The sequence below is a fragment of the Quercus suber genome, unplaced genomic scaffold (genome assembly GCF_002906115.3).
Source record: "Quercus suber isolate HL8 unplaced genomic scaffold, Cork oak 2.0 scaffold_21, whole genome shotgun sequence".
NCBI classification, from domain to species: domain Eukaryota; kingdom Viridiplantae; phylum Streptophyta; class Magnoliopsida; order Fagales; family Fagaceae; genus Quercus; species Quercus suber.
In genome coordinates this window covers 1,817,137-1,829,564 of record NW_027069486.1, presented here as the reverse complement: position 1 = coordinate 1,829,564, position 12,428 = coordinate 1,817,137, and the positions used below count along the sequence as shown (strand labels likewise).

General features: G+C 32.9%; 1 protein-coding gene across 4 annotated transcripts; it reads left to right on the top strand.

Moving 5' to 3' along the window:
• Window positions 1–6,700: 6,700 nt before the first annotated feature.
• LOC112009020 (secoisolariciresinol dehydrogenase) lies at window positions 6,701–9,696 on the top strand. 4 transcript variants are annotated; one of them, XM_065764011.1, is made up of 3 exons: window positions 6,701–6,930; window positions 7,074–7,145; window positions 8,600–9,696. In XM_065764011.1, the coding sequence occupies exons 1-3, from the start codon at window positions 6,911–6,913 to the stop codon at window positions 9,402–9,404; spliced, it is 897 nt and encodes a 298-aa protein (XP_065620083.1). In that variant the 5' UTR covers window positions 6,701–6,910; the 3' UTR covers window positions 9,405–9,696. The 4 variants fall into 4 exon arrangements, with proteins under 4 accessions (XP_065620083.1, XP_065620080.1, XP_023897138.2 ...); XM_065764008.1 differs by having other exon boundaries at window positions 8,597–9,696; XM_024041370.2 differs by having other exon boundaries at window positions 6,701–6,939.
• Window positions 9,697–12,428: the final 2,732 nt, after the last annotated feature.

Sequence of the window (12,428 nt, the reverse complement as noted above, 5' to 3'; positions counted from 1 at the left end):
TTTTTTTTTTTTCCCCTTCAGCTACTATCTTGATTGCAACGCGCGTACATATATAGTATTTTAAGTTTTTACTTTTTATCATATAGAATTATAGATTATGGGGCAAAAAATAATTAAAGTTTTATATAGATGACAAAGAAATAACGTACGAGCTTCCATATACATAAGGCTCAATTTTCGAATGGGCAACGAAAACTCATTAGGCTTTATATGATCAAAATAGGTGATTTTTTTTTTTTTTGTGTGGAGAAGATTATCTATACTAAAATTGAAGGGACTTCTTCTATTTGGGATCCTCATTTTGTGATTCAAAAATGCTCATACACTTTTATGTTTAAGTAGAAACAAAATTAAAAGATAATCCGGTAAAAATACAACTCTAACTTCTACTAAAATATTACCTAAAAAATATGGCTACTCTCCTTTTGATTTTCAAATTACTTTATCCACTTATAAATTAGATTATCAAAATAAAAATTATACATAAAAAATAAAGACACACACACACATATATATATTGCTATAAAATAGGACCACTAAGCCCAATGTCACTTGACAAAAAAAAAATGATGAAACAAGACCAACAAAAAATAGTCTCATTACATGAGCAAAACGCGTGTGACGAGACTAGTTTTGTTTATTATTTTTTTTGAGCAAATAAAATGAGGGTCTTTATGGTCATATTACACCTCCAGGCAGAGAGCCAGTGGCCTCGGTCAGGGAGTCCGTAGTCCATAGTCCATGGTCGAGACTAGTTTTGTTTATTAGGCTGTCCAAAACATTTATACATATTTATAATCTAAAGTCTCATCCTCTCTTAAAAGTTAATACGACTTTTGAGTGGAATTGTGATATGTTTTTTTGTTAGAACATTTTTTTCTGTTCTTTGTGTGTATTTGTTTCTTAAAAAAAATAAAAGTCTCACACCTTTTGTAAACAGTACTAGTACCTGATAGACGGTCTAAATAAATAAAGAATCTAACAAATTTTTTTTTTTTTTTTTAAACCTGATAAACCGTCCCCTAAAACGGTTTATTGTCTGAGCCACTCGAAAAGTCGAATACAATTATATTTATACAACACTCCGGAAAAGCAGTGCAGCCCCTTGCAGCAAAAGTCAAAAGATGGGCTAAAAAAAAAAAAAAAAAAAGAGAGAGAGGATAAAACAACAATAAGAAAATGCAATACATAATAATAATAAGGTAAAGGCAAAGAGCTCCTAAGTCCTAAGACGCAGTAGATTATAGAGTAGTCTTTTTAAAAAGTTTCCTTTTCCTTTAATCTTTGTTTTGAGGATATTAATTTATAATCATTAAGATAAAATGGTCGGTCCAGCAAAATAACTTGCATGCGAATCCATATCTTTCTTTGATCATATTCTTGTTGACAATATAATTTGGTCAAAATTCATTTATACCGTGTAACAGCTGTCTTATGGCAAGAATTTTTGTATGAGGATTGTCTAATGATCTTATCTCTATCTCTAATATGCCTTTTTTTTTTGGTACTATTAAACTCTCAAACATAATTATTTTCAAGCAAATGACTTATTACTATTAGAATAGCAATCAACAAAGTTTACATTCGATTCTCAAAAAAACAAAGTTTACATTCAAAAAGAAGAAATCCTTTTCTTATCCAAAAAAATAAAAAAAGGAAAAAGAAAAAGAAAAGAAGAAATCCTTCAAGTATTCGTAAAAATAAAACGTATAAGAACTATGCCGAAATCCTTATATATGTATGGCCATTTGATTCTCAAAAAAACAAAAAAGATGCAAATTTTTAATAGGATGTAAATTTTGACAAATCTATTGTTGAATTACATTATCTTCATATATTTTCTATTCTTGCAAAATCTTAAGGTGATCAAATATCAATAGCTATATTATCAATCAATTGTTTAAATTCAACTTTTTTGTAATTTAAAATAATGCATAAAAATTAAATTATGGATAAAATGGTAAATAACATTCAATTTGTGTAAAAATTGGCATGCATGTTAAGAACATATAGAACATATAATCCAACGGTAAAATTTCTCAAAATATGAATTCAATAATAAGTTATTTGGTGGTATAACATTGTTTAGAGTTACACTAGGTATACCTTGAAATCAACTCACATATGTGTGTGTATATATATATATATATGTGGTGTAAATGCAATTTTAGTCCTTACATTTTGACCCGATTTCTATTTTGGTCCCTACATTTTATTTTTACCACTTTTAGTCCCTAAACCAATTAACACCTGACATTTAAGTCATTTCCGTCACTCAATCAACGGCAGAAGTTGACATGGCAAACGGAGGCATAGTAAATGCTGATGTGTCTATTAAAATAATATTAAAAATGCTACATCAGCATCCATATCAGCTTCCACATCAACATCTGACCTTAAAAAATAAATTTATCAATTTTAAAAATTATAAAAAAAAAAAACAAAAAAACAAAAAAACAAAAAAAAACAAAATTAAAAACAAAAAAATTATGGAACTTAGATCTGTTGAGACTAACCCAGAATGAACACAATGAACACAAACCCAGATTTAAATATAACAACACACACCCAAATTTTCTAGCATTTTCTTGTCATTTCTTGTCAACCAAACACAAAAACATAAACACAAAAACACATACAAACCGTGGCAACCAATGGACTCAAGGTAGTGAAGAACTCCATCCTTGAACTTAGATTGGTTTTAAGAAAAATTAGGATACTCTTATACATTTTCTTGGCAACCAAACAAAATTTTCAGTTTCACAAAAAAAAAAAAAAAAATCCAGATCTGACAACCAACCAAATTTTTTATGTCAATCCTAATATCTAAACATTTTTCACAAACCCATCAAATCCCCTTATACACAAACCTAACAAATTCTCTATCACAAACCCAAAAACTTCCTTTCACAAACCCATATCATCCCTTTTCAAACTCATCAAAAATCCAAAACAAATATAGTAAACTCAACCCAAATCTGGCCGATGCGAACGCCGAGGACGAAGCACCAAGATAGATTTCGTTAGAGATGAGAGAAGTGGAGGAACTTGCTTAAAGAGTTCAAGAAGAAAAAGAGGACGTTGCGCTTGTCTTGGATTCGCTTCCACGCAGTGAGGTACGTGGTGTCCTCGTTGCAGTCTTTCCAGACAGCGCGCCACGACTTCAGGACGGCGCAGATCTCCGCCGCCGTGGCCAGGCGGTGCTCGAGGAGGCAGTGGATCATGAGGTCGATGCGAACGCCGAGGACGAAGCACCAAGATAGATTTCGTTAGAGATGAGAGAAGTGGAGGAACTTGCTTAAAGAGTTCAAGAAGAAAAAGAGGACGTTGCGCTTGTCTTGGATTCGCTTCCACGCAGTGAGGTACGTGGTGTCCTCGTTGCAGTCTTTCCAGACAGCGCGCCACGACTTCAGGACGGCGCAGATCTCCGCCGCCGTGGCCAGGCGGTGCTCGAGGAGGCAGTGGATCATGAGGGAGTGGGATTCTAGGTTGAAGGTGTAGAATTCGGAGGAGATATGGGGCTCAAGGCAGATGACGTGGAGCTTGGGTTGCGCTGTCTGGTCAGGTTGGTTGTTCGGGTCGAGGTGGGTTTTGGGCGAGTCGGAGGAGGAGGAGGAAGAGGACAATTTCTAGAAGAGAAAAGGAAGACGGAAGAGGACGTCTTGGGATTCTGGGTAAGTTCCAAAAAAAATTTTTTGTTTTTAATTATGTTTTTTTATAATTTTTAAAATTGATAAATTTATTTTTTAAGGTTAGATACTGACATGGATGCTGATGTAGCATTTTTAATATTATTTTAATAGACACGTTAGTATTTACTATGCCTCCATTTGCCACATCAGCTTTTGCTGTTGATTGAGTGACGAAAATGACCTAAATGTCAGATGTTAATTAGTTTAGGAAGAGGACGATTTCTGGGAGAGAAAAGGAAGACGGAAGAGGACATCTTGGGATTCTGGGTAAGTTCCAATTTTTTTTTTTGTTTTTAATTATGTTTTTTTGTTTTTTATAATTTTTAAAATTGATAAATTTATTTTTTAAGGTTAGATGCTGACGTGGATGCTAATATAGTATTTTTAATATTATTTTAATAGACACGCCAGTATTTACTATGCTTCCATTTGCCACATCAGCTTTTGTTGTTGATTGAGTGACGGAAAGGACTTAAATGTCAGACGTTAATTAGTTTAGGGACTAAAAATGATAAAAATAAAATGTAATGACTAAAATAAAAATATGGTCAAAATATAGGGACTAAAAATACATTTACGCATGTATATATATATATATATATATATGAGTTGATTAGACGCAGTCGGTAAAATTTCATCATGTCCCAATAAAGAGAAGGATGTGTATTATTTATAAAAATAAAAAATAAAAAATAAAAAGGATGTGTAATATTTTTTATTAAAAAGAAAAGATAAAAGAAAAAGACAAAAGAAAACAAAAACTCCGCGTTTGTGTTGGCACTTGGCAGCTAGTCAGCTACACACTTTAGGTAGTCTATCGGTGCATATGTCGATTCTCAATAGATGTGCTCAATGCAAACCTTCAATGACCTCTCTAAAAGGTCCCTACAATTAATAATCACGTTAGATAAATTCCAGAGGAAAAAAATTAACGTATTTGTTAATCATTGTAATGCTGACAGGGATTAGTTTCCAAGAACACCATCCGATTTCCTAAATTCCAAAGTAGTTGGAGTTTGAACTTTTTTTTTTTTTTTTAAAGAAACAAATTGGAGTTCGAACTTATTACTTCGAGAGTTCAGCAATTGAATAGTGTTACAGGAAAAATTGGAGTATAAAAAAATGATGTTCTTTCATATCACATTCATGATAAATCATATTATAAATTTAATGAGTGGATTCATGATAAATGTGAGAAGAGAGAATATAATTTTTCGTATTTCAAAAGTACTTAAAAATTACTTTTGTTATGGGTATTACAATTTTTTTATTTTTAGTAAATTAAGCTGATAAATTAATGTATCACTAGTCACAAAAAATTAATTTAAATATTTAGTTATAATGTGATTGAAAATTTGAAATCCACAAATCATATAATTGTCGTATTACTTTGTAATCTTTATGTAATAAAACTTGCAATACCTTTAGCATTTTCCTCAATGATTATACTACACAAATGATTCAGTTGAGTGCAATCCATTTAGGCATTACCCTACTTCATTTAGGCTTCTAGGAAATCCTTTAACATGCCCTTGTTAAATTTTGATTCTAAGAGATCTTTTAACACTACCATCAGTCTTTAGTTTATTTTATTGACCAATTGGTAGTTCCCTCCATACCACCACACCCATATATAGATATATATTCAATTTGATGCTTATGAGGGTAGTTGAACTTAGCTAAAAAATATTCTTTACCATGGTTTAAAGTTGTATTTCTTAACTCTTATTTTGGGTAGTGCTAAGTGGTACTGTTCCTTAAAAGTTAGCAAGTGGCACTGGCATCCATATGGTCCAAATGGAGAAACTGAAGATCTCATTAGTTTAGACCTACATGTCACAAAAGTATTTTATATTTTAGTTATTTCATATAGGTTAACCCAAAAAAAAAAAAAAAACACCACGGTAAAATCTAAATATCTAGTTCTCATTTATATTCACGCACTTTACATTTTTGGAAAATTTTGCAAAAGAATTTTTTTAATATTAATTATTTAAATTGATATTGTTTTAAAGTTATTTGAGAATTTAGTCTATTTTATAACATCAAAATTTAGAAACATACTACCTTCATGTTCGTGTGTTCTAATAAGTATTACTGTTTCTTTTAATAAAAAATTAGGAACATAATTTCATCACTTGGATGAGTTTTAAGTGAAACTGTGTTTTGTACACCGTTTTAAAAAAGATACTAAATTCCAAATAGGTTTATTTTATTTTATTTTTTTTAAGTACCAATTTAAATACTAATTATTAAAATAATAAGATTTTATAAATTTTCCTTACATTTCCTTAGAAAGAAAGAGCATATTCTAGTATTATAATTTTTATCACAACTTGCTCATATGACAAGCCATGAGTGGTGGAGCAAAAGTAGTGGGTCTACAACTCCACCACTCACGATTTGCCATGTGAGTAAGTTATGGTAAAAATTGAGATCCTAACATTATTCTTACTTTACAAAACTAGTAAAAAAATAGTTTGGCTTACTTTCAGTACTTTTTAAAAATGAATCTTCTTTTATTTTAATGAGAAACTGACACATCACTCATTAACTAAATAAAATGTGGTGATTAAAACCTACTTCTACTTGTTACTATATATTTAAAATAAAAAGATATATCCAGTTAAAAAGAAATACAGAAAGTAAGACAAACTCGTAAAAGAAATACTAAGGCCAATAATAATAATAATAATAATACTAAGCGTGAGCTTGAATAGCAACTGGCAGAGGCTGGTGTTTGTTTTCAACGTTTGTGTTTTTAGTTGAGTTCTACGATACTATTTATAATTCAGCCAAAAACACAAAAATATACATGCTAATACATTTTTAAGTCTCACAACATCATTTATATTTTTAAAAATTATTTTACTATAATATTTTTAATAATAAATTTTTAATTTTCAGCAAATAAATAATATACAAATACACTTCCTATGCATTAATTTTCTTGACCGTTTCACACTCAAGGACCAATAAATATGACAGGTCACAGATGCTAAGCCATGTTGAACTTCAAGTCCTTTCCTCTCACAGACGCTCTCTCTCTCTCTCTCTCTATTTCTCTCTCTCCCGTGCATGGAAATGCGTGTCTAATACCAGCTACAAAAAAAAATCGCTTTCTTTCTCCTCCAATAAATACACTGCTTCTCTTCTCTCCGTTTTGTGAGATCCAGCTACACTTCTCTAGTGCTCTTCCATCGTTCTCAGCAGCCAATATGCTCAGATCATTAGCCAGGTGTTCAAGGTTTAGAGCTCAAATTAGTTCCTTTGCTCTTTACTTCTCCATATTTTTGTTTCTGTTGTCAGTTTTTTTTATGTAGAACTTAGAATTATACTTTGTGATTAGTAAAGGGTTTTAGCTATATTGGCCATTTACAGAGACTTCAAGTTTGTCACCGCTGATTTGCTTTCTAAGCGTACGAGATTTTTTTCAACGGGAAGCAGAGGAAGGTAAGTTCACAAAATTCCACCTCTACCTAATTTGTTCTCTTCATTTTGATGATTAGCAAGGTACAAAATTCTAAAACATGTCTCAAGCCTTCATAGTTCTTCAAAGACATGAAGAAGAAGGAGGATAGAGAAGTCCTTGTAATAACTCAAATATGATGTTAGAAACTTGCAATGAAATTTTCTTCTTGTTGTAGGTGTAGTTGTTTTTCATTTCTTTAATTTTTAACCTATGCAAATTAAAAAAAAATAAAAAATAAAAATCATAAGCTAAACCTTTTAAAGATCTCTAAATGAATATTTACTATTTAGTTTGAATATTAATTTGATTGGATTAAGTGTTATAGTCTCAAATTACAATAAGTCTATATGCATAAACTTTTTCCATAATTTTACAATTATTCACATAGCAAATTCTCAGTAAAAAACAATGAAGTGCTGTCAGTAATAGATATATTTGAGAGCAAATTGAACCCATATATTATTCTTTCAGATTAAATTGTCACAATTAAACATTAGATATGGACCACAAACCTTTTTTTAGGTAAACATCGAGGGACCGTACAAAAAACAATGCCGAAAAAGAAGTTGTCATTTACATCATGCTAGTCCAAGACGCCCTATATAATTATATCAATAATTGACCACAATTATTGATTTTTTGCTTGTCATTCTTAATTGATTTGGACGACTTGAATCCACTTTATTCAGTTTCTCTCAGGCTTGTTCTTTGAATCAGACCCATTAGATGACGCCTTTTAATTTTGTGTCAGATTCAAGAAATTGAAATTCAATGCTTGTAGACATGGTTGTAACTGACTGCAAAAAATTCCATTATATACAGTAGTGTCTTCCTATTCCTCAATGTGATTGGTATATGACACAAAGTATTTCGGAGTCTAAAAGAAAAAAAATGGTGGCGTACATTGATAGTTGATCTGACAATTTTTTTTTTCCCTTCACTTCGAAACTTGTTAAATCTTGTTTTATATATATATATATATATATATTTTAAGACATAAAAGAAGAGGGAAGTAGAAGGTGTTCACTTTACAATTCTCACACCTAAGTCTAACATATCAAAATTAAAATCGATTGTACTGTAATGCCACGTGCAAAATCAAGATTGGCCAAATTTTACGGCCTGTTTTTAATCTCCAAAATGTAAAAAGATTTTACTTTATCTTTCTCATGACTAGTGAGTTAAGTAAAATTCAAATATGTTTTGGCGATTCGGGAGGAAAAATTGTCCACAACATCATGAGCCTCTCAAAATAATTTCAAACTTGATTGGACTTTGGCTTTCGGCATTATCATCAACATCATCATTTTTTTCCTTCTGTTTTTAACATAAACTTAGGTAGCTATTTCTCAAACAGCTCGACTAAATTTGTCTTCCATCACATTTATTCATAAAAAGCCCATGATTGACACTAATTATTTCTCTCCGAAAGCAGGCTAGAAGGAAAAGTAGCCCTAATAACAGGGGCAGCAAGTGGGCTTGGTAAGGCAACAGCTCAAGAATTCATCCAAAATGGGGCCCAAGTCATCATTGCTGATATAGACACTCACTTTGGCCCAAAAGTTGCCAGTGAGCTGGGCCCTGCTGCCCACTTTGTCCAATGTGATGTGAGGGATGAGTCTGAAGTAGAGGAAGCCGTAAACATTGCTGTGTCCCGTCATGGAAAACTCGACATAATGTACAACAATGCCGGAATAACAGGCCCGTCAATCCCCCCGAGCATTGTTGACCTCGACCTCACCGAGTTCGACCGGGTTATGCAAATCAACGTCCGAGGTATGGTTGCAGGAATAAAGCATGCGGCACGAGTCATGATACCTACGGGGTCGGGGTCCATTCTATGCATATCTAGCATAAGTGGACTAATGGGTGGGCTTGGGCCACATCCATACACAATATCCAAGTATACAATACCTGGGGTTGTGAAGTCTGTTGCCAGTGAGCTATGTCGAAGTGGGGTCCGAATCAATTGCATTTCACCAGGCCCAATTCCCACACCAATGACTATGGGCCAAATAGCCAAATTTTACCCAGGTGCAACAGAGGAGCAAGTAATTAAAGTTGTGAATGGGCTTGGGGAGCTCATGGGGGCTAAGTGTGAAGAGATAGATGTGGCCCGAGCTGCCTTGTACTTGGCATCAGACGAAGCCAAGTATGTAACAGGTCATAACTTGGTTGTAGATGGAGGGTTCACCACCTATAAAAGTCTTCAGTTCCCTTCTCTTGATCAAATTGTGTAGGCCACAAGTCTTTCATATTTTACTATTGAGCAAAAAAAAAAAAAAAAAAATCTTTGCTCATTTTCCTTCTTTGAATTACTATTATTAGCAGCTGATTTTTTTGTTCTCGAGGGGTCGATGTCTGTTGCTAAATGAATTTGGTGAGATTTATCCCTTTTTTCTCTAAACTTGGCTCGATATGTGGTTGTGGAGGGCTCTTTGTGCCAATTGCCAAGCATGACAGAAACTTTGTCATTCCACCATTTTATCTAAAAGGATGATATAATTCAAAATTACCTTCTTCTTCTTCTTTTTTTGGTGGATATGTGGTATAAGTCAAAATTACGTTATTATCTATCAATAGAGATCTTAAGGGAAAATATAATCAAACTATCAAAGGTGGAAAAAGCAATTTTCAATTTTAACCCTGAAATAAAAAAATAATAATAATAATAAGCGAAAAAAAGTAAAAAAGTTAAACTTAAAAGGTAAAATAATAAAAATGTTTGTGAGTGGAGAGGTAATTGTACCTGATCCTAATCCATTTTAATGTAGGCAAGAAAGGATTCTAAATTCAAGTTACTCCTTTCCCCATCAAAAAAAAAAAAAAAAAAAAATACTCCTTTCCGATGGAAATTTAAATTTGCTAAAATTTATGCAAACCACCATCTAGAGAATTTCCACATTCCTAAGCTTAGGATCATCATTGGCATGGTGATTTTGATGGGCTAAACGATTTTTTTTTATTAGCCTTTAATTAAAATTTTTTATTTTAAGGACCATTTTGTGTAAATACGGACTTTTAAAATTAAAAAAAAAAAAAAAATTTGGGGAGTCCATCATATAGCCATGAAAAAAAAAGTGGCNTTTATTACAAAAAATTTCAACATCACAACCAATTCAACAACAAATTCCGGCAATAAAAACACAACACAACAACAACAACAACAACAACAATAACAATAAATTCCGGCAACAACACAACAACAACAACAACAACAACACCAAATTCCGGCAACAACAACACAACAACCACAACAACAACAATCAGTTCATCAAAAAAAAAAAAACAACAATCAAACTTAAAAAAAAAAAAAAAAAAAAAAAAAAAGGGAGAGATCGAGGAAGACGATGATCGACGGCGCGGCGGTGCGAAGAGCACCGAAGGTTGACGAGATCGAGGGCGATGGTTCGAAGTCGAGGTCGAAGGCGATGGTTCGAAGTCAAAGGTCGAACGCAATGGTTCGTCGGTCGAAGGTCGAAGGCGATGGGTCGTCGGTCTCGGTCTGGGTCGAAGATCGGTGGGTCGTGGGTCTTCGTGGGTCGACGGCGAGTGGCGGTGGGTCGTGGGTCTTCGTGGGTCGACGTGGGTCGCTCCGTTTCTTCCTTCCTCTCTCTCGTCTTCCTCTCTCTCTCTCTCTCTCTCTCTCTCTCTCTCTCTCTCTCTCTCTCTCTCAATTTTTTCCGGAAACACTTTGAAGTGAAAATAGGTACTGAAATTGATTTCCGTTGGGTAACGGAAAATTTGGAAGTGATTTTCCGGAAAATAGAATTTTCCGGAACACCCAAACACGCGAAAATGTCAAAAATCATTTCCGGAAATGATTTACTCCCAATTCAAACGCAACCTAACAGAGAATTTTGCATAGGTACTGCTGGAATTATTACATGAATTATTGTAGAATATTGTTGCTGTAGTTCCAGAAACAACATCATTCTTGTAGTCTCCTAGTGGAGGAGTTTTGGGTAAAAAAATTCAAATTAGATGGAATATTCATACACAAATTAGTCAGGACACAATTGGAAGATATTCTAACTTTAAAGCATACAAAATCCCAAAATTATGAGATTCCAGACTTAAGTACCCTAAACACAAATTTAAAATCATCCTCTTCCTTTTGTGTGTTGTGTGTGTGTGTGTTTTTTTAATAAAAATTTTGTGCATTTGTTTCTAAAAAAAAAACACATTTAAAATTATCCAATCAAACTCAATGTGCAAAACTACCTTATCAAAATTAGAGTCATCGTATAAAGAAGAAATTTAGAAAAGGTCTTAGAATTCTGAGATCTTGAAGCAAAAAATTTATTTGCATTAGAATTGTGGTACTCCTTTGCTTCATAGCTTATAAGGTAGAAAATGGGGGAAGATTCTTGATGATTGACAGCTGAGGATACTGTTAAAAGCCATTGTCTTTCCCTACATAGCTTATAAGTAGAAGGTGTGATGTTGAAATTTTTTGTAATAAAATTTGTTTGGATGCTGAGAAAATGTGAAAAATTTTCCGGAAAATAACATTTTTAGAATACATCCAAACACATGAAAATATTTTCCACAACAATTTTCATAATTCAACAAAACACTTAAAAATATTTTCCTTTTTCGGAAAATAACATTTCCGAAAAATATGCATTTTCCGAAAAACGTTTTACACGAAACAAACACAGCCTTAATGTTTCAAACATTATAGGAACAACAATATGTTATGGGCTGAATTTGGGCCCAAGATAGTATCATTAGTCTTGTCTGGGCAGATGGACCATAAAAATCCTTTATCCAACTTGATCAGACCAGGATGAGCCTCACTATCTCGGTATCATAGTATCAACTTGATCAGACCATGACAATCCTTTATCCAAGTTTCAAACACCTTCCTTTCTTTTCTTTTTTTTCTTTTTTTTTGGGATAAATTTTCTTTCTCCCCCTAGAAAAGCTTGTGCTTAGGCCTTAGGGCTTTCGAATTTTGAGCCTAACGTGACCAAAAACAATTTCTGAAAATGAATTTCTAAATTTGTCCACAAATTGAAATTACACAATAGCATTGAATTAAATCAATATTTTTCTTAAAATTGTTGATCCCCAAAAATGAAATTTTAGCTTTACTTTTAAAATTCAATCAATATTACAGTAATGTACGTTTAAAGAATCTAGTGGTACATTGAGGTAGGGAAAGCTAGGCCCTCTAAAACTAGACAGCTGGGTAAAGCTGTCCTTGAAAGACAGGGACATATGCTGGATTGGATCGATGGTTGACGAGATATGTTTTT